This window comes from Procambarus clarkii, chromosome 4 (genome assembly GCF_040958095.1).
Source record: "Procambarus clarkii isolate CNS0578487 chromosome 4, FALCON_Pclarkii_2.0, whole genome shotgun sequence".
In the NCBI taxonomy this organism is placed as follows: domain Eukaryota; kingdom Metazoa; phylum Arthropoda; class Malacostraca; order Decapoda; family Cambaridae; genus Procambarus; species Procambarus clarkii.
Window position 1 is genome coordinate 36,003,960 of NC_091153.1, and position 20,630 is coordinate 36,024,589.

Here is a 20,630-nt window from a genome sequence, read left to right on the forward strand (position 1 = left end):
TCCTGTGGTTCCTGTTCCTCTTCATTGTCTCCCACTTTCTGTCCGGTTATCTCGCTTACAGGATTCTCTTTATGTTCATATTTCTAATGTTTCTCCTCGTATTGTTCCTTCCTTACCTCCGTGGAGAGTCCCCCCTTCCCAAGTTTTGTACGTCCTTGACTTGTATTACTAAAGCCTTTACCCCTCCTACTATTCTGAAAAGCCTCTTCCTTGAGCACTTTTCCTCGCACTCCCACTCTATTTCCATCTTCACTGATGGGTCCAAGTCTGCGAACGGTGTGGGCTACTCTGTTGTGTTTCCTGACCGTACTTATATGTGTCGCCTCCTTTCGGAGGCAAGCGTCTTTACGGCAGAACTTTATGCTATTCTCTATGCTCTTCGTCTTTTGCTTTCTCATTCTCATTCCTCCTTTGTGGTTGTAGTTGATTCTCGTAGTGCCCTCATGGCTCTAGGGTCCTTTAATCCTGTCCATCCAGTGGTTATCGAGATTCAACATTGGCTGTTTCTTATTTCTAGTAAATTTAAATCAGTAGAGTTTTGCTGGGTTTCCAGCCATGTTGGTGTTGCTTTAAATGAGCGTGCTACTAAGGGCACACACAATTATTGTGCTACTAGGGGACACACAAAGGGCACACACAATTATTGTGTGTGCGCCTTGACAGATATAATTGAAGAGGAACAAGAATTACGTTACCTAGTGCTCCAATACACGAGTTGAGGCCAGCCTCCCCCACAAATGTATCGACTGGCGTGTTCTTCCATGTTCATACTGGTTGTCTAGGCCTAATCACTATACAAGCTAAGCTGTAGTTGTGTTAATTTTAATTACTAACATATAATAATAATAATAATAATAATAATAATTTATCTAGGAAAAGTACTTACATAGATGCAGTTACAAACATTCTGATTGATTTATATACAGAGCTAGTACATACAGTACCTAAAGTCACTAATACGCAGATCGTTTCAGGCAACATGTAGTATAATACTGCAGTGAATGTTTACTAATCAATAATTTATATTGATAACTGTATATATATAATAAACTTCCCCAGAATGTGTAAGGATTTGTGAGCAAATTGTGAGAAATTTAAACATCATACAGTCCATTTTAAACATCATAGTTAATTATTGAAATAAATAAATTAACGGAAAAATATAAATTACTATATAAGTTATTATAAATTGCTAAATAAATCCCACAGGTCAGTTTCTACACAATAGTCTCGTAGAGCAAAGGCTGTCGTGCCGTTCCATGGGGGCAGCCGTATCTTCGCTGGAGATGATTCTGATTGCCCTCTTCTATTTTCCTAGCGAACTGTGCTCTCATTTGTAGTTCTCTAGAGAGCGATTGTAAGCTGTCCTGCAACTGATGTTCTTGGCATGAGGAGGAGGGGGGAAGAAGTTGTTATTTCTGGGAAATTCAATCTTTGGCTTGCCCAAGGAGCACATCCCTCAATCAATCCACAAGGTTGGTTGGGTGGTGCCCATAAGCACTCCGTTTTTTTTCAATGTTTCAAATTTTTTACCTCGTTTTTCGTGCTTCGTCGTTCAGTTTCGTTTCAAATTGTTCGCAATAGAATGGCGCACATTTCGAAATAAATATCACATAATAATCAGGCAATAAATTGATTTTTTGCCATTTTTTATTTCAACGACGGTGGTAAAGTCGTCGAGCATCAAACGGAATTGTTTTGGATATCTCTTTTCGGCGGTAATGCTAGCCATGCATTCTCGAAAAGGAGATAGTTCCATACTCCAATGGCTCTAGGAGCATTGTTGACCTATGTTAGATGAATAGGTAAGTTTGATTGCTGCATGGTGACGGGCTGCCTTGGGGATGAGAGGCAAAGTGCTGGTGAAAGTTGATTTGACTGCTTCAAGCCGATTATCTGCTGAAATAAAATTGAGGGAGGTATTCACACTAACAACCAGTAAACACTCGCAACTACAGCAACTCTCAAAGCCAGTGCAAGACTCACACCCAGTGCAAGACTCACGGCCAGTGCAAGAGTGGCAGCCAGTGCCAGACTCACAGCTAGTACTAGACTCACATCCAGTGCAAGATTTGCAGAAATTACAACACTTGCAACTAGTGCAAACTCGAAGCCAGTGCAAAACTTGCAGCCAGTGAAACACTTTCAGCCACAGCAAGACTCAGCGAAAGTATAAGACTCAGCGATACTGTAAGACTCAGCGATAGTGTAAGACTTTCAGATAGTGTAAGACTCAGCGATAGTGTAAGACTTAGCGATAGTGTAAGACTCAGCGATAGTGTAAGACTTAGCGATAGTGTAAGACTCAGAGATTGTGTAAGACTTTCAGATAGTGTAAGACTTCCAGGTATCAGAAACCTCACAGCTACGGCTAGATTCACAGCTATTTCAAGACTCTTAGCCATTACAAGACTCTAGTAATTGCTAAGACCTTTAATTCGTTAGTTACAATAAACTCTTCACTTTCTATCGACCTCCCCCTCCCCGCTCAGCTCGTTGTCGCCGTGTGGGGGCTTCGTGGGCGGCTGCCGGAGTGTGATGCTCCTTGGGACAGTCCTCTGTACTTTTCTAGCCTTGTGCTCCTGCTGCCGTCCTCTCCAATTCTGCTGGGCATCTTTTCCTTTTCCTTCTGTTTCGTTTTTGTTCCCCCCTCTTCTCCTATCTGCTTGCCGTTTCCTGCCGACCTTTTGCTCGTTCTGGTTCTTCCCTTGGACTTCTTCTATTTTGACGCCCGGGTGCTTGAGGAGGCATACTCTTGCACCCGTAGAACTGCAGTACCCGACGTCGAGAGCGAGGGGAACCTTTTATTGTCAATCCCCACTTCGTCACTGAACCCGATCTCGACGGACTGTCGGTTTCTTAAGGTGGCGTTTGTGGCGCGTATACTCACGACGCACCCCTAGGAGGCCCTGACAAGATCGGCGATAGCTTCTTGTTGGGTGTCCTGCCTCTAATTGTGGCTCCATGGTGGGTGTGGGGGCACATTCGTGAGTGAATTCTTCTTTTCGTCAAGATGATAACCCCTGTTTCGGCTTCTTCTGGTTTACCTTCTCAGGCTCGTGGGGTGGGCGACCAAGCCCCCGAGTCGGTCCGTATTGGAAGACCGGGCTCTGTAGCCTCCGCTGCATTGGGCCCCGACCTTGCTCCTCCTTTGGCCTCTCTGACTCCTTCCTCTGGCTCCCCTCCCTCCTCTGTGGTTGGGTCGAGCCCCAAGCCCCCAGTGGTGACTACCTCGTCCCCTGGCGCGGCTCCTTCTCTAGTTGTAACTACTGCGCCTTTTAACCCCTCTCTCTCTGGGGGTTCTCACCGCTGTCCTCGTTACGGCCGCCCTCGCTCGATTCCTTCCAGTTCTGCTACCTATCAAGCCTTGTTTGGTCCCGCTTCGTGGGCCAAATATTTTGATCTCCTCCCTCTTGATTCTGCGCCTCCTGACGATTTCTCCCTCCATCGACATCTCGTTGATTCCGTGGATGCCTCCATTACTTTCAACCCCACTCGTCTCGGTACACGTGTCGTTGCTGCTCCTTCTCAGGATGCTGCTTCCCGCTTGGCTGCCTTATCCTGCCTTGGCGAGACCCCCGTTCGGGTCTCGAAGAACGCTCAGTTGAATGCCAGTGTTGGCACTATTTTGCTCCCGCCCCATGTTGCGACCGGTGTTCGGGACCTGCGCGACTGCCACGACGATATTCGACATATCCTCGCTGCCCAGGGCCATTCTATTCTCCAGGTGGACACGTTCACTTGTCCCCCTCGTGGTAGTCGCCGTCAACCCCTCCGGGTTGTGAAGATTACCTTTGATGGTAGGACCCTTCCACCCTCTGTCATTCTTGCTGGTGCCAGGTGCTCTGTCCAGGAGTACATTCCTTCTCCTCGGCTCTGCAACAAGTGCTGGAGGTTTGGGCATGGTGCCCTCCGCTGCTCCGGGACTGTCTCTCTCTGTCCTTTGTGTGGTGGCGAAGGTCACTCTAAGTCGGAGTGCGCTTCTCCCCAGGCTCGTTGCCTCAACTGCGGTGAGGCCCATCCTACCTTCTCCCGTGCGTGTGTCCATTACAAGCTTGAGGCAGCCGTCCTCAACTTGAAGCACCGGGAGCGTTTATCTTTTCCTGAGGCGAGGCGCCAGGTTCGCCGGCTCCCGCCTTATGCTAATATCTCTTATGCTCGCGTGTTGCGCTCTTCCTCTCCTCGTCCTTCCCGCCTTCCTCAGGCTCTCAACCGTTTCCGGGCCTTGGACCCTGATGCGCCCACTGCCCCCTCCTCTGTCCCTTTGGGTTCTCTCCCGAAGGATCCTCCTCCTGGTCCTCTGTCTGGGGTTCCCCTTCCTTCTACCCGGTCTGTCGGTGTCTTCTGTGTCTTCTTCCTCGTCCCCCTCCGATCCTCCTTCCCATCCTCTTCCTCCATCTATCGGCTCTCCCCACCGCCTGTCGGTGCGGGCGGATGTCCATCGCTCTCCTAACGGCCGTCGTGTGTGCTCTCGTTCGGCTTCTCCTGTTGAGACACTGGAATCCGTTGCCCGGTACGTAGTTGCTGGGACACCGGTCTCTTTAAGTCAGAAGCGTAAGCCTGGCTCCTCTCCTTCCTCTTCCCCGGCGGGTAAGAAGGCTTCGCTTTCTTCCTCAGCTCCTCCTCCTGGCTCTGTTGCTCCTTCCCCTCCCGTTTCAGTGCTTGCGCCCCTGTTCCTGCTATGGAGGTTTCTTTGGCCCCTGCTTCCCTTTCGGTTGCTGCTCTTGCTGGGGTGCGCTCCCCTCTTTCTACTCCCCCTCTTCCTGCTGCTGTCCTTGACTGCTCCTCTCCGTTGTCTCCTCCTCTTCCTCCTCCTCCTCCGGACCCTGCCCGCCCACCTCTGATCTGTTCTCCCGTTTCCTTCCCTCAGTCTTTGCTCAGTTTACCCATGCCCCCTAACCCTGACTTTGCTGACCCTGATCCCGACCCTGATATTCTTTAACGTGCTCTGTTGCTCTTTCGCCTTTGTTTCTTCCTTGTTCTCTGTTTTTGTCCTTTCTCTTCTCGTCGTTGTCCATTCTTCAATGGAACGTTCGAGGTTATTACGCCAATTTCCTCGAACTCCAACTTCTGATTTCGCGGTTTTCGCCCCTTTGTGTCTGTCTCCAGGAGCCAATGCTTGGTGCTCGTCCTGGTCGTTTTCGTGGCTATTCCTTTCTCTCCCCCCCCCAGCCATTGCTGGGGCTTCTAATTCTTCTGCTCTCTTGATTCGGGCTGATGTTCCCTTTGTTCCTTTACTTTTTCCTTCGCCTCTCCATTGTTCTGCTGCTCGTATCTTTGTGGGGAAATGGTACACAGTTTGTTCCATTTATCTCCCCCCGAGTGTCCAGCTCTCTCTTCCTGATTTGAAACACCTCCTAGACTCCTTGCCGGAGCCTGTGCTCCTGCTGGGTGACTTCAATTGTCGTCATTCTCTTTGGGGTGACGTTCTGACGAATACCCGGGGTCGCCTCCTTGAGCCGTTTCTCCTCTCTTCTTCCCTGTCTCTTCTGAATTCTGGTGAGCCCACTCATTTGGACTCTCGGACTCGCACCCTTTCTTGTCTTGATCTTTCTCTCTGCTCTTCTTCTCTTTACTTAGATTTCACGTGGCAGGTTCTTGATGACCTCCATGGAAGTGATCATTTCCCCATCCTTGTTTCCTTTTTCTCTTTTCGCCCTTCCCTCTCTTTCCCTAGGTGGCAGTTTGCTAAGGCAGACTGGACCCTATTTACCCTCAGTGCTGCTCTCTCTGACCTCTCCCTTCTGCCTCTCTCTCGCGCTCTCCTCCTTTTTCATGACACTGTCTTCAACGCTGCCCTCCGCTCTATTCCTCGCTCTTCCTCTCGGGGTCCACGGAAGTGCGTTCCCTGGTGGAATGCGGACTGTGCTCGGGCTGTCCGCTGTAAGCGTGCAGCCTGGAAAAGGCACCGCCGTAGGCAGACGACCGATTCTTTTCTTTTCTTTCGGAAAGCGAGTGCGGTGGCCCGTAGGGCCATCCGTACGGCTAAACGTGAATGTTGGGCATCTTATGTCTCAACAATTACGTCCGAGACCCCTCTGGCCCAGATCTGGAAGCGTATCCGCAAGATAGCGGGTAAGTTCGTTCCCGATGTTTCACCGGTCCTTCACCTCCGTGATACTCTTGTGGCGGACCCGTTGCAGGTCGCTTCCGAACTGGGTTCCCACTTTTCTTCTGTTAGCTCTGGTCTTCGTCTTCCCCAATCTTTCCTTCTTCGTAAACCTGTCCTTGAGTCTCGTCCTTTAGATTTCTGCACTCATCTTCAGCTTCCCTATAATGATCCCTTCTCTCTCTCTGAACTTCATTCTGCCCTGGCCCTCCGCGGTTCTACGGCGGCGGGCTCCGATGGTATTCATTATGAGATGCTTCGCCATCTCCCTCCGAGCACGTCTCAGTATTTACTGAGTCTGTATAATCGGATCTGGGAGTAGTCGTCAGTCCCTGAGGACTGGCTCGATGCCGTTGTCCTCCCTGTTCGCAAACCGGGGTCTCTGGGTACTTCCCCTAAGGACTTTCGCCCTATTGCTCTCACAAGTTGTGTCTGCAAACTCTTTGAACGTATGGTTAACGTTCGTCTGATGTGGTTCCTGGAACACCATCACCTCCTCTCCCCTTCTCAATTTGGTTTCCGCAAGTGCCGCAGCACGACAGATGTCCTGGTGAACTTGGAGGTCTATATTCGTACTGCTTTTGCTGCGAAGACCTCCGTTGTTGCCGTCCTTTTTGACCTAGAAAAGGCTTACGACACCACTTGGCGTTATCATATCCTATCTCAACTTCATTCTTTTGGCCTTCGTGGTCATCTCCCTCTCTTTCTCCGCAGCTTCCTCTCTCGTCGTTCCTTTCGGGTGCGCCTTGGTACCGCTCTCTCTCCCTCTTTTCAGCAATACGAAGGTGTGCCCCAGGGTAGTGTTCTGAGCACTACTCTTTTTCTGGTTGCCCTCAATGGTCTTCTTTCCTCTCTTCCTTCTGGTGTCTTCTCCGCTCTCTATGTCGATGATCTTACCCTTTGTTGTCAGGGTGATGATTCGCCTCTCCTTCAACGCCGGCTTCAACTTGCAATTGATGCCGTGTCGTCTTGGGCCACAGGTCATGGCTTCAAGTTCTCTACTTCTAAGACTTGTACCATGACTTTTACGCGGAAACGGGTTGTTCTTCGTCCCTCTTTGTCACTTTATGGTCATCCCCTTGAATACAAAGATTCCGCGAAGCTTTTGGGGTTATTCCTTGACACTCGTTTGTCTTGGTCTCCCCATATCTCTTACCTCCGTGTTGAGTGCTCTAAGGCCCTTACCCTCCTTCGGGTCTTGTCCCATACTTCTTGGGGGGCAGATAGGCGCACTCTCCTTGCTTTACATTCCTCTCTCGTCCTGTCTAAGCTCGATTATGGTTGCCCTGCTTACTCGTCTGCTTCTCCTTCTACTCTTCGCCGTCTTGATGCTTTGCACCATACTGGGTTGCGCCTCAGTTCTGGTGCCTTTCGTTCGACTCCCATCCTTAGCTTGTATGTTGACACTGGCTTCCTGTCTCTCCAGGACCGCCGTGATCGCTACTGTCTTTGCTATCTTGCGCGGTCCTTGCAACATCCTTCCTCTCGCCTCTGTCGTGCTTTAACTTTTGCCCCTCCTGCGGTTCCTGTTCCTCTTCACCACCTCCCTCTTTCTGTCCGGTTATCTCGCCTACAGGATTCTCTCTCCGTTCGTATTTTTGATGTTTCTCCTCGTGTTGTTCCTTCTTTACCCCCGTGGAGGGTCCCTCTTCCGCGGTTTTGTACTTCCTTGGCCCGTATCACTAAAGCTTTTACCCCTCCTACGGTTCTAAAACGCCTTTTCCTCGAGCACTTTTCTTCTCACTCCCGCTCCGTTTCTGTCTTCACCGATGGGTCTAAGTCAGCGGACGGTGTTGGCTACTCTGTTTTTTTTCCTGATCGCACTTATATGTGTCGCTTGCCTCCGGAGACTAGCATCTTTACAGCGGAACTTTATGCTATTCTCTATGCTCTTCGTCTCCTGCTTTCTCGTTGTCAGTCTTCCTTTGTGGTTGTTGTTGACTCTCGTAGTGCCCTCATGGCTCTCGGGTCCTTTAATCCGGTTCATCCAGTAGTTGTCGAGATCCAGCATTGGCTGTTTCTCGTTCACAGTAAATTTAAGTCGGTTGAGTTTTGTTGGGTTCCCAGCCATATTGGTGTGTCTTTAAATGAGCGTGCGGATGCTGCCGCTAAGGAAGCTGTCCGCTCTTGTCCCATCTCTCGTAAAGGCATTCAGTATTCCGACTTTTACCCGGTTATCCATTCCTCAGTCCTTACCCGTTGGCAGGCTTCTTGGTTGTCTGTTACTGGTAACAAGCTACGTACTCTTAAATGTTGTGTTTCCTCGTGGCCGTCCTCCTTCCACCGTAACCGGCCGTGGGAAACAGCTCTGGCGAGGTTGCGTATTGGCCATGCTCGCTTAACCCATGGTCACTTGATGGAGCGCCGCCCTGCTCCTTATTGTCCTAGTTGCATTGTCCCTCTTATGGTCGTGCATGTCCTTCTTGAATGTCTTGACTTCCAGGACGAGCGTGTGTCTTGCTTTCCGACCGCCCCTCGCGGTCACCTGTCCCTCGATAGAATTCTTGGTGACTCGGATACTTTTGATATCGTTCGCCTTATGCGTTTTTGTTCTCGTATTGGCATCCTTGGTGATATTTAGCGCCCTCTGATTATTTTGCGTATTTGATGGTGCTACATAGCCTTCCCGGTTTGGTGCCTTCTTTTGATAATTACTTACTTACTTTCTATCGACCTCATAATTTGTGATGGATTGTAACAATGTTCTTTTTAGGATAATTAACTAACAGGATTTTGGAAATGCTTGTCTATTATACTACGTGAAAACATTAAAATAAAACAAGATTAAACAAACCAATTATTCCTTTCATTGAGAGATGCCTCAACATCCTCAATTGTGAGGGTGATATTGACAAAGAAATCGGGTCAAAGTCGACCAGGAGATATCATTGAGCATCGGGTCAAAATGCGATCGAAAATCTCCGCAGTATTCATTTCCTTTTGAATTGCTGGGTTCACCAGGATACCAGTCTGCGGCGTCGACTGGGCGACCATCCAACCACCTCCACGTGCCATTTCTTCCTGCGTCCCTGAAGCCCACGAACCCATGAAGATGTTCGATTCCTGTGATATGAATACAATAAACAGTTGTAATAATAACTAGATTTATACACGCATTCTCACACATTGCAGTTTTAGCGCGCGCGCGCGTAGACAGACAGACAGACAGACAGACAGACAGACAGACAGACAGACAGACAGACAGACAGACAGACAGACAGACAGACATACAGAGAGAGAGACACAGAGAGAGAGAGAGACAGAGAGAGAGAGAGAGACAGAGAGAGAGAGACAGAGTACCAGGTAGCCAGTACCTGGTAGCCAAAGGTACCAGGGGAACAGGGAAGAGCCAAGGTGACGAAATGAAAGAAATGTTCGCCCAGATTCTGGAGGACATCAAGAGTGAGATGCAAGAAATGATGCAGGAAATGAAGAACGAAATAAGCAACCTGAAAAGAGAGCTGACAGCAGCAAAGGAGGAGATTAGAACCCTCAAAGAGAATGGTATCGAGGCTGAAAATCAGAAAACCATCCAGGGAGAAGGTGGTAATAGTTTTTTGGATGAGAATGCCATAATAAAAGCAACATTTGCGGAAATACTAAAAAAAAATAACTGAAGTAATGACTGCAGTGATGGAGGTGGCCATGAAAGCAGCCACCTCACAGGAGGCGGCACGCTCCACTAGCCAACTGCTGGAAAGGAACAGATCAGTGGTTGCTGTGGGTATTAAAGAGCAGGAAGGCTCTAATAGGACAGAGTGGAATGACAAGGACAAAGCAGCAGTGAATGAAGTACTAAAGGCACTTGACATGGAAGGGGATGAGCATAGCATTGAAAAGGTTTTCAGGGTAGGTTGGTACAACAAAGACCGAGACCGAATGATAAAGATAGTGTTTGCAAACGAGAGCACAAAGAAGATCCTATCAAGGAAGAGCTCCCTGAAAAACGTGGAAAAATTCAAAAATGTATTCCTCCAGAGAGACATTACAAGGGAGGAGAGAGCCGTGGCGGCAGAAGCAAGGAAGAGGCGCAGGGCGAGAGGGGAAAACCAGGAAGTCACAGCTCCCAACACAACACCCCCAGAAGCGAGGGGGGGAACCCACAACCAGCTACCCAGTAACACTAGAAGGGAGGACAACCCGGCCTCCCTCCTCTGCATAGAAAACCCCCCTACCCCAAACCCTCCCTGCCCTCACTCAAATGTTCAGCCAAATCTTCCTCCCCTCACACCCAATCCCCACCCTTCTACCCCTCCCCTCCTCCCGAGTCCTCCCTCCCCCCCTTTCCTTCCCGTCCTCCCTCCCCTTTCACCCCATACCCTCCCTGTCCCTCCCTCTTCACCGGATCTCCTGCTCCTCATCCCAGTATCCTCTGAGACCCTGTTATCCACCTCACAGGTCCTCACACCCATGGAACAGCCTCCCCCACCAGCAGAACACTCACCAAGGAGGCGATTTGAGAAGGGACAGAAGAAAGTGAGCCTCAAAGCGATGTACACTAACATAGATGGAATTACAAATAAAGCAAATGAGCTTGGAGAACGGGTACTAGAGGAAAGCCCAGACATAATAGCCCTCACAGAAACAAAGATCACGAAAACGATAACAAACGCAGTGTTCCCACAGGACTATTATGTTATGAGGAAAGAGAGGGAAGGAAGAGGTGGGGGTGGTGTAGCTCTGCTGGTAAGAAAAGGCTGGGATTTTGAGGAGATGGATATGCAGAGCTGTGAAGGTTTCAGTGACTACATAGCAGGTACTGTAACAAATGGAGGGAAAAAATTATAGTCGTAGTCATATATAATCCACCACCAAATGACAGAAGACCTAGACAGGAATATGATAGAAACAACATAGCCACCATTAACATAATAGAAAGAGCAGCTTCTGTTGCTAGCAGGAATGGATCTGGACTACTAATTATGGCAGACTTCAACCATGGGAAGATAGATTGGAAGAACAGAGACCCGCATGGAGGGCTAAGCTGGTGGACGTGGCAACAAGAAACTTTCTAAGCACATCACAGAACCAACAAGAATGAGAGGAGAAGATGAACCAGCAATGCTTGATTTGATATTTACCCTAAATGAGTGGGATATAAGAGAAGTTAAGATGGAAGCGCCCTTGGGAATGAGTGACCACAGTGTATTGAACTTTGAGTACCTGGTAGAGCTAGGACTTATCTCCCCCAAATACCTTGGGACACAGACCTCAGAGATAAGGCCGTACAGGGTATGATGGACTATGTTACCCAAAAGTGTCAGGAGGCAGTAAACAGGCTCATCCCGGCGCAAAGGGAAAAATCCGAGAAGCAACAGAAGAATCCATGGTATAATAGGGCATGTATGGAAGCGAAGAAACTGAACAAAAGGGCGTGGAGGAACTTCCGGAATAACAGAACACCAGAAAGCAGAGAGAGATGCCAGAGAACCAGGAATGAGTACGTCAGGGGTGAGAAGAGAAGCAGAGAAAAGTTTTGAAAATGATATAGCAAACAAAGCCAAGACCGAACCAAAGCTACACCACAGTCACATCAGAAGGAAAACAACAGTGAAAGAACAGGTATTGAAACTTCGAACAGGCGAGGACAGGTATACAGAGAATGACAGAGAGATGTGTGAAGAACTCAACAAGAGGTTCCAGGAGGTCTTCACAATAGAACAAGGTGAGGTCACTGTGCTAGGAGGAAGGGAGGTAAACCAGGCGGCCTTGGAAGAGTTCGAAATTACGAGAGAGGAGGTCAAGAGACACCTGCTGGATCTGGATGTTAGAAAGGCTGTTGGTCCAGATGGGATCTCACCATGGATACTGAAAGAGTGTGCAGAGGCACTTTGCTTGCCACTCTCCATAGTGTATAGTAAGTCACTGGAGACGGGAGACCTACCAGAAATATGGAAGACGGCGAATGTGGTCCCAATATACAAAAAGGGCGACAAGCAAGAGGCACTGAACTACAGGCCAGTGTCCTTGACTTGTATACCATGCAAGGTGATGGAGAAGATCGTGAGAAAAAACCTGGTAACACATCTGGAGAGAAGGGACTTCGTGACAAATCGCCAACATGGGTTCAGGGAGGGTAAATCTTGCCTTACAGGCTTGATAGAATTCTACGATCAGGTGACAAAGGTTAAACAAGAAAGAGAGGGCTGGGCGGACTGCATTTTCTTGGATTGTCGGAAAGCCTTTGACACAGTACCGCATAAGAGGCTGGTACATAAGCTGGAGAGACAGGCAGGTGTAGCTGGTAAGGTGCTCCAGTGGATAAGGGAGTATCTAAGCAATAGGAAGCAGAGAGTTACGGTGAGGGGTGAGACCTCCGATTGGCGTGAAGTCACCAGTGGAGTCCCACAGGGCTCTGTACTCGGTCCTATCTTGTTTCTGATATATGTAAATGATCTCCCAGAGGGTATCGATTCATTTCTCTCAATGTTTGCGGACGATGCTAAAATTATGAAAAGGATTAAAACAGAAGAGGACTGTTTGAGGCTTCAAGAAGACCTAGACAAGCTGAAGGAATGGTCGAACAAATGGTTGTTAGAGTTTAACCCAACCAAATGTAATGTAATGAAGATAGGTGTAGGGAGCAGGAGGCCAGATACAAGGTATCATCTGGGAGAGGAAATTCTTCAGGAGTCAGAGAAGGAAAAAGACTTGGGGGTTGATATCACGCCAGACCTGTCTCCTGCAGCACATATCAAGTGGATAACATCAGCGGCATATGCCAGGCTGGCCAACATACGAACGGCATTCAGAAACTTGTGTAAAGAATCATTCAGAACTTTGTATACCACATATGTCAGGCCAATCCTGGAGTAAGCAGCCCCAGCATGGAGTCCATATCTAGTCAAGGATAAGACTAAACTGGAAAAGGTTCAAAGGTTTGCCACCAGACTAGTACCCGAGCTGAGAGGTATGAGCTACGAGGAGAGACTACGGGAATTAAACCTCACTTCGCTGGAAGACAGAAGAATTAGGGGGAACATGATCACTACATTCAAGATTCTGAAGGGAATTGATAGGGTAGATAAAGACAGTCTATTTAACACAAGGGGAACACGCACAAGGGGACACAGGTGGAAACTGAATGCCCAAATGAGCCACAGAGATATTAGAAAGAACTTTTTTAGTGTCAGAGTAGTTGACAAATGGAATGCATTAGGCAGTGATGTGGTGGAGGCTGACTCCATACACAGTTTCAAGTGTAGATATGATAGAGCCCGATAGGCTCAGGAATCCGTACACCTGTTGATTGACGGTTGAGAGGCGGGACCAAAGAGCCAGAGCTTAACCCCCGCAAACACAACTAGGTGAGTACACACACACAGAGTGCAGAAAATTGAAAGCAAGCAAAAGAAAACAATTATATGCAATTGCATTTAGAGCAATTACAATCGGAACAATTGTATTCAGAGCAATTACAATTGGAAGAGTTGCAATCAAAGAAAAACACCGTAATCTAATCTAACAATCTAGTCTTTCAACAATTATTTTACATAAATGAATTCAACTATGGTAACACTTAAATACGTGCTGTACACTGCAACTTAAAACAAGAATCACATACAAAGTGTGGTGGGTTACCACACTTTTTTTTTTACATTTTTAAAGCATTTTTTAAAGGAGCAAGTGGTTGACTGAATTTTTAATAGTGTTGTGCCAGGTACACAAGGAAAAGCCTCACAGTATAAAAAGGATTCAGAAGAGTATTTAGATCAAAGAACTAGATAGAACGTAGCCCACATGGTCTGGTAGAACATTCCCAGAGCTACTGAAGGAATGTACTGCCTAGTTCATTAATGCAGTAAAGATAGGACATAGTGTTATTATATAGTGTAAGGAGGCGAGAGAGAGAGAAAAAAAGATGAGATGCAAGAAAATATATATTTTAACCATATAATAATTGACGGTTTGAACTAAAATGAGAGAGAGATGGGCATACGGCATAATCTGCAATAATCTTGCACAGTTAGATAGTATTTGTTACTGTGCCATACAAGACAACCACTCCACAGATTGTGGGAAATTCCCAGGATTTGATTTGTTTGTATGAATATTTAAAATTTAAACGAACTGTATGTTTAATTAATATTCATTTTGAAACTTCCTATGTACACAACAAAAATGGGGGGAAAGTTAATCCAATAATGGTGAATCAATCTAATAATATTAATTGCTTTATAATCTCAATAATAACTATTCAATAATAGTCATAGGGTTAGTGATCTAACTACGTAAGTTAAATGGAAACAAGAATCTGGCTGTAAAGTTAATTTAGGTAAGGGACATCAAACGAAGCTCTCGTGAGCCAAGTATATTTTCGCCTCATTAGTAGTAGTCTCGTGTCCCAGTGAAACCCGTAAATATGAGATGGCTGAACCCAGTTGTTGATCACCACTGTGTAGAATTAATACACTGTAGCTCATGCAGCACTAACATTTCCCTGATAAAGTTCCATTAAAGAAATAATCCTGTAACTGGACCTACACTGATTTTGGAATTTTAAATCTTCTACAGCATAAACGGTTGGTTAATCTCTTTTCTAGGTTATGTGGCCACCTTTACCTAATATCGAGTTCTGTACCAGCCGGATACACTCTGTAGTGATGTATGGAGCTAGCATCAAAGTCTGTGAGGTCTAATGCGCTGGATGTTCCCGATATTTGACGATGATAATGGCTGGCTCTGGTGGGATCAGATGGAGAATATGCAGAATCAGATGTTCTCGTGTGGGGATTTTTTGCGATTCTCCTGGGCCTCTCTTCCCTTCCTTACTTTGAGCTCTGCGGTACATGTCAGTAAATAATTCACTCTGTTTACTTTAAGTTATTCAAGGACTAATTTAAGTTAACGTCAATTTTCACACCAATAAATTACTATAAAATCCAGAGAACAATTACCTTTGTTCATAACACTGGATCACGGAGGTTGTGTGATTTACAAAACGTGACTTTATTTCTGACTTGTTTCATGAATGCAAACATTTACTGGGGGATTGAAATATGCCCTTATTCCTAGTAACTCTAGTCTATTCCTAATCTAAATGAAAAATGTTAATAGAATTAACATGCATCTTAAGTTTAATGAGAGATAGATAAGATTAGTCAACACAGGTTGCTGGCTGGCTGACGCAGCAGTCTGCCATCGACAGTAAGAAACTTTTGGCATTTCCCTGGATGTGAATATTATCAGTAATTTTAATTTCCTAACTCAACGTAATTTCTTGTTGGGCTAGGAATTAGGGAAGCAATATTGGCATAATGCATTATAACGTATAATGCTCGGGGTTAGTAACATTAGTATCTTGGAATAACGTATTTATCGTATAATGCCAGTATTTAATACCTGGGGTATTGGAAATTTCCGACATAATTCCGGGGGGGGGGGGGTGGAAACACAGATCTTAGTTCACTGCTTAGTACTGATGTACACCCATGTTCCCTCCCGAAATTATAAACTTAACTTGTGTTAGTAATGTAGTACGTTGGTAAGTACAGTTTGGATGTCCCGGATCGGTGTGACAGACATGAAGAAACTAAGACATTTGGCCCTGTCATCATGGGTACATCTAATTAGTAGTTAAAGGGATCTTTATCATCAGGATCTTTAAGATCAAGGGGACGTCAAATTCTTCAGCGGAGTCAGTGATTAGGGTCCTTGTGACTTGTAACTGGATGAGTTACTAGAGACTGGCTCATCACTGGAGACTCCTTGTGTCACCTCAACCTCAAACGACGAATTGTCTGCATCTATGCAGAATTAAGTATTGCTTAAGTTTGAGTTTGCACTGTTATACAGTTGTTCTTTCCGGACGAACATAGTTCTCCAAAGGAGTATTTTCTTCTGGAATATGTTGGGTCTGGGTTTTGAGTAATCTCAGGTTCCGCTAATTCCAGAGGAACTAATTTCTCGATGGTTTTAAGGGTACTAATGCCTCGGTAATGAACCTCAACAATTCTTTGGATTCCCTGCGGTTTGAGTGTACAGCGACAATTTTGACTATAGGCCATCCTGACCTCAGCCCATCGCTTTCCACCAAGACAAGATCACCGGGTTTTAAACTAACTTTATTATACAGGCTAATTGCCCCATAGTGATACTCTCAGAGCAGTTATATACACCTGATTCCACACTTCATTCCACTTACCTATCATCCTGGAAAGGTGTTGGTAACTCTGTGCTAAGTCACTCCTTCCGACATATGAGAGGCCCTCTGGTTCCTCGTCCGCTAGGGACACTAGAGGACTGAGAAGACCCCCATGCATCAGATGGGAGGGACTCATTGGTTCCCTTTGTGTGATGTCAGAGAGAGATAGGTTACAGGTTGGTTATTGACTTGTGCCCCTATTTCTGTCACAACGGTTTGGGGCTCTTTTAGGCTAATTTTCTGGCGGTGTAAGGCTTTCCTTAATTACCACGTTTTACTGTGCTTACCATTCGATCATAGAACCCACAGTGCCATTGGGCTCTGAGAGGTCTATGATCGAATCTTGTCCTGTGTGCCTGTCAATATGAGCGCCCTTGTGTAATCCATCCCTGTGGTCTCAAACGGATGAAGATGTACAACACGTTCTCTATGGAGTGGTGGAGGTCCTGGGTACGGGCACACCCGAGCATCATACGTCAGGCAGATTATAAAACAAGTTTTAATTACAAGATTACACAAGTTTTAATTATAGATGCAACAGTTTGGCAACCCTGTGGCAGCCAGAATTTCTGTCTCAAATCAGTGAGAGTGTCTAACACTCCATGAAAAGTGCCATATTCATGATAATGTAGCACTATTAACTTGCAGAGGATGCGGTGTTGGGGGATCAACATGGGATTTTTAACATCCAAACCTATCTATGTCAGCATGCTGCAGACGTCCTCATCTAATAATGTTAGAATTTCTTGTGTCAAGAAATAGACCTAAAGATTTTGTTAGTTTCTCAGGGAGATTTTCATAGTCTTTCCTGTAAGTTTCCGTTTGGGCTCGTTTGACCCAGTATATCACTGGATTAGGGAATCGATACCTGATCCCTATTTTATCAAGAAAATCAAATACTAACTGGGTAATCCTCAGTAGTTTACTTAGCCTAGTGTATCGACTAGGATCAATGGCCAAGGTTCGAGGGGGTTCTGGCATCTCAGTGGGAACAGTGACATTGGTCACTATGACTTGTGTCTTTTGTTCAGGCCACTGGTCACTGACTAACCACTGGGGTCCATTGAACCATATCTCTGCTTTGATCAATTGCCGTAACGTTAACGTCAGCTGGAATTTCCTTTATAGGTACATGTCTCAATTTGTACCCAGCTCTTATCTCTCTAACATGATTGCTCATGTAAGGAGTTTTATTATGATTATTTTTCTGCCCATTGCAAGACTGCCTCATTATCTGACCACACTACTATTTCAGAGAAGTGAAGATTATTTAAGGTTTTGATCAGGTAATGACCCAATCGATCTCCTACCAATAAAGCTGTTAATTCCATTTGTGGCAATGACCGCTTTTTTAACGATGTCACCCCTAGCTTTAGCAGTGAGCAGTCTGGCATGCTTATTGTTCACTAGATAGGCTACTGCGTCATACTCCTTTCCTGAGGCGTCGCAAAACACATACAAGTTGATAGGTTTTCTGGGCTTAAGGTATTGCAAGGAAATTTAAGTTTACTGAGGACATTTAGATCCGTGGTCATCAGCTGCCACTTTTCCTGTAAGTCAGGATCCATTTTCCAGCAATGGATCATCCCAACTTAATTTGTTTTGCAAGCACTCCGGCATGAGGAGTTTGCCCTTAATTAAGATGGAGCTTATCAAGCCCAAATAATCAAATAGTTTGCTGACTAAAGACAATAATTTCCTCATGGTTAAACCAGTGTCATGTGTATTCACTTATTTGATATTTAACTCAGAGGTGGTGTCCCATCCTATACCAAGCACCTTTAGTCTTTGAGGTACTTTATAATCTGGAAATTCAGTCTATTAACCGATTCAATTGCTGATTATTGGAGGCCCACGACTGGAGGTTATCTTATCTTAAGGTGATTTCGGAGCTTAGCGTTCCCGCGGCCCGGTCCTCGACCAGGCCTCCATTTTTATTACACACATCCCCAGGAAGCAGCCCATAGCAGCTGTCTAACTCCCAGGTACCTATTTACTGCTAGGTAACAGGGGCATCAGGGTGAAAGAAACCTTTTGCCCATTTGTCCCCACCTCCATCGAGGATCAAACCCGGAACAACAGGACTACGAATCCGAAGCGCTGTCCACTCAGCTGTCAGGCGTCCTCGGCAACTGGGCATATTGAGGTCCTAATAGAGGCCTATTGGTTTCTAATAGTTCACAATTAACCACATGGTAAATTTCTATTTATTTAGATTTGTCACTGGTGGTCCCCTGGAAATTATCCACATACAGATTATTTTGCTAATTTCAGTCTTGTAAAGGTTATATGACTTCTTCAAATGCATATCCAATGTTGCCTGAAGCAGAAACGAGAAGATGTTGCCCCAAACAAGACTGAGGCAAATCTGTATGTGACAGTTTCACTATGTGGATCATTAGGATCCTTAACCCAGAGGAACTTTTTGAAGTTTCAGTCTTCCTCTTGAAGACCTACTCTAAAGAATGCCTTGCTTAAATTGGCGGTGAAGGCATAAGTTCCAAATCGAAACGGTAACAGCACGTCATAGAGTCAATGTGTCAGACTCGGGGCCAGTTTGAAGGCAATCATTGAAAGAGACAATATTTGCCTTTGCATTGCCCCCTACAGTTAAACACAATTCTAATGGGCGTAGTAACTGAATCTAAGTAGCCGTGGTGAGGCAAGTAATGTCCTTCCTTAGAGATATCATTTTCGAGAATTTCAATGAACTTGTTGTCAAGTTGTTCTTGAATAAACTCATGTTACAGTTTTATTTTTTCAGGTTGCTTATTCACTCGAGCCACCTGAGATTTTAATTGACTCAGTGCCATGAAATAGTTCACCGGTAATTGCTGATGATTTAGTTTCCATGATAGTCTGACCCAGTACTGGTTCTCCTTATAGATAACTGAGTGTAGATATTGTTGGTAGGTCCAGGTATTATCAGGACTGGGTTGTTCAAGGACGATGCCTAAGGTGTCTAGATCCCATAATTTATGTACTGGAGGATCAGAGTCATCCTCAGACATGTCTCTGAACTTGAGAGGTAACTGCTCGAGGCTTAGTCACGCAACCATTACTGAATTAACTTGTTGGCTGTCCACTGACCTGGGTTGTCACAGACGTACTGTTCTACTGTTCCTCTCTACTGTTCCAGACGTACTCTTCTACTGTCACAAACGACATACTGTTCCTCACGTGTGCCCCAAAGAATGAGGTGATTTGATAAAGTACTATGCCCAAGATTACCATCAGAGTGCCAGCAGGCTGATGGGCAAAATAGCCTCGGCTACCATCAGCTTTTGACTGATCGTCATGGTCGAGTGGATTAAGGTGTCCTGTACACACCAGTTGCAATGTGCCCCTGGCAGTATGAGTTCGAGTCACTTTTGGGTTGTGAGTTTCCAGTTGCATATAGTCCTGGTTACCATTCAGGCTTGTTTGCATTTGTGTTCCTCACGTGTGCCCCAAAGAATGAGGTGATTTGATAAAATACTATGCCCAAGATTACCATCAGAGTGCCGGCGGGCTGAAGGGCAAAATAGCCTCGGCTACCATCAGGTTTTGACCAGTCGTGATGGTCGAGTGGATTAAGGTGTCCTGTACATACCAGTTGCAATGTGCTCCTGGTAGTATGGGTTCGAGTCACTTCTGGGGTGTGAGTTTTCAGTTATATATATATATATATATATATATATATATATATATATATATATATATATATATATATATATATATATATATATATATATACACATATATATATATATATATATATATATATATATATATATACACATATATATATATATATATATATATATATATATACACATATATATATATTAGTATATTTTGGTAGCAGTCTTTCCTGTAGACATATTTTATTAAATATGACCGAAAAAGTAAGATTAATAATTCTAACACGAATTTTCTCAATCTTTCGTACATTATGCTTCACTGTTGGAGGTAAATCAAAAATCACTTCTCCAAAATTCATTTTTATTTCTAGTCTGACGCGACACGGGCGCGTTTCGTAAAACTTATTACATTTTCAAAGACTTCACAAATACACAACTGATTAGAACTTGCGTTTCCCTGATTTTATATCTACATTTGAGTGAGGTGGGAAGGGTGATGTGGCATTACATTTGAGTAAGGTGGGAAGGATGATGTGGCATTAGAGGATATTAATAGGGTATTAAAAGTATCAACACAAGACAGAACACGAAACAATGGATATTGAATAGAAGTGTTTGTAGAAAGCCTATTGGTCCATATTTCTTGATGCTTCTATATTGGAGCGGAGTCTTGAGGTGGGTAGAATATAGTTGTGCAATAATTGGCTGTTGATTGCTGGTGTTGACTTCTTGATGTGTAGTGCCTCGCAAACGT

The 20,630-nt window shown here is 45.4% G+C and overlaps 1 protein-coding gene across 1 annotated transcript in view; it reads right to left on the reverse strand.

Annotated features, from left to right (window-relative positions):
* Positions 1-8,840: 8,840 nt before the first annotated feature.
* Positions 8,841-20,630, reverse strand: part of LOC138369792 (C-type lection lectoxin-Enh3-like) — a 68,913-nt gene continuing 57,123 nt past the window's right edge. Inside the window, exon 3 of the mRNA XM_069333439.1 lies at positions 8,841-9,172. Within this exon, the coding sequence (XP_069189540.1) occupies positions 8,940-9,172 (233 nt within the window). The 3' untranslated portion in view covers positions 8,841-8,939. The remainder of the gene's footprint in view (positions 9,173-20,630) is intronic.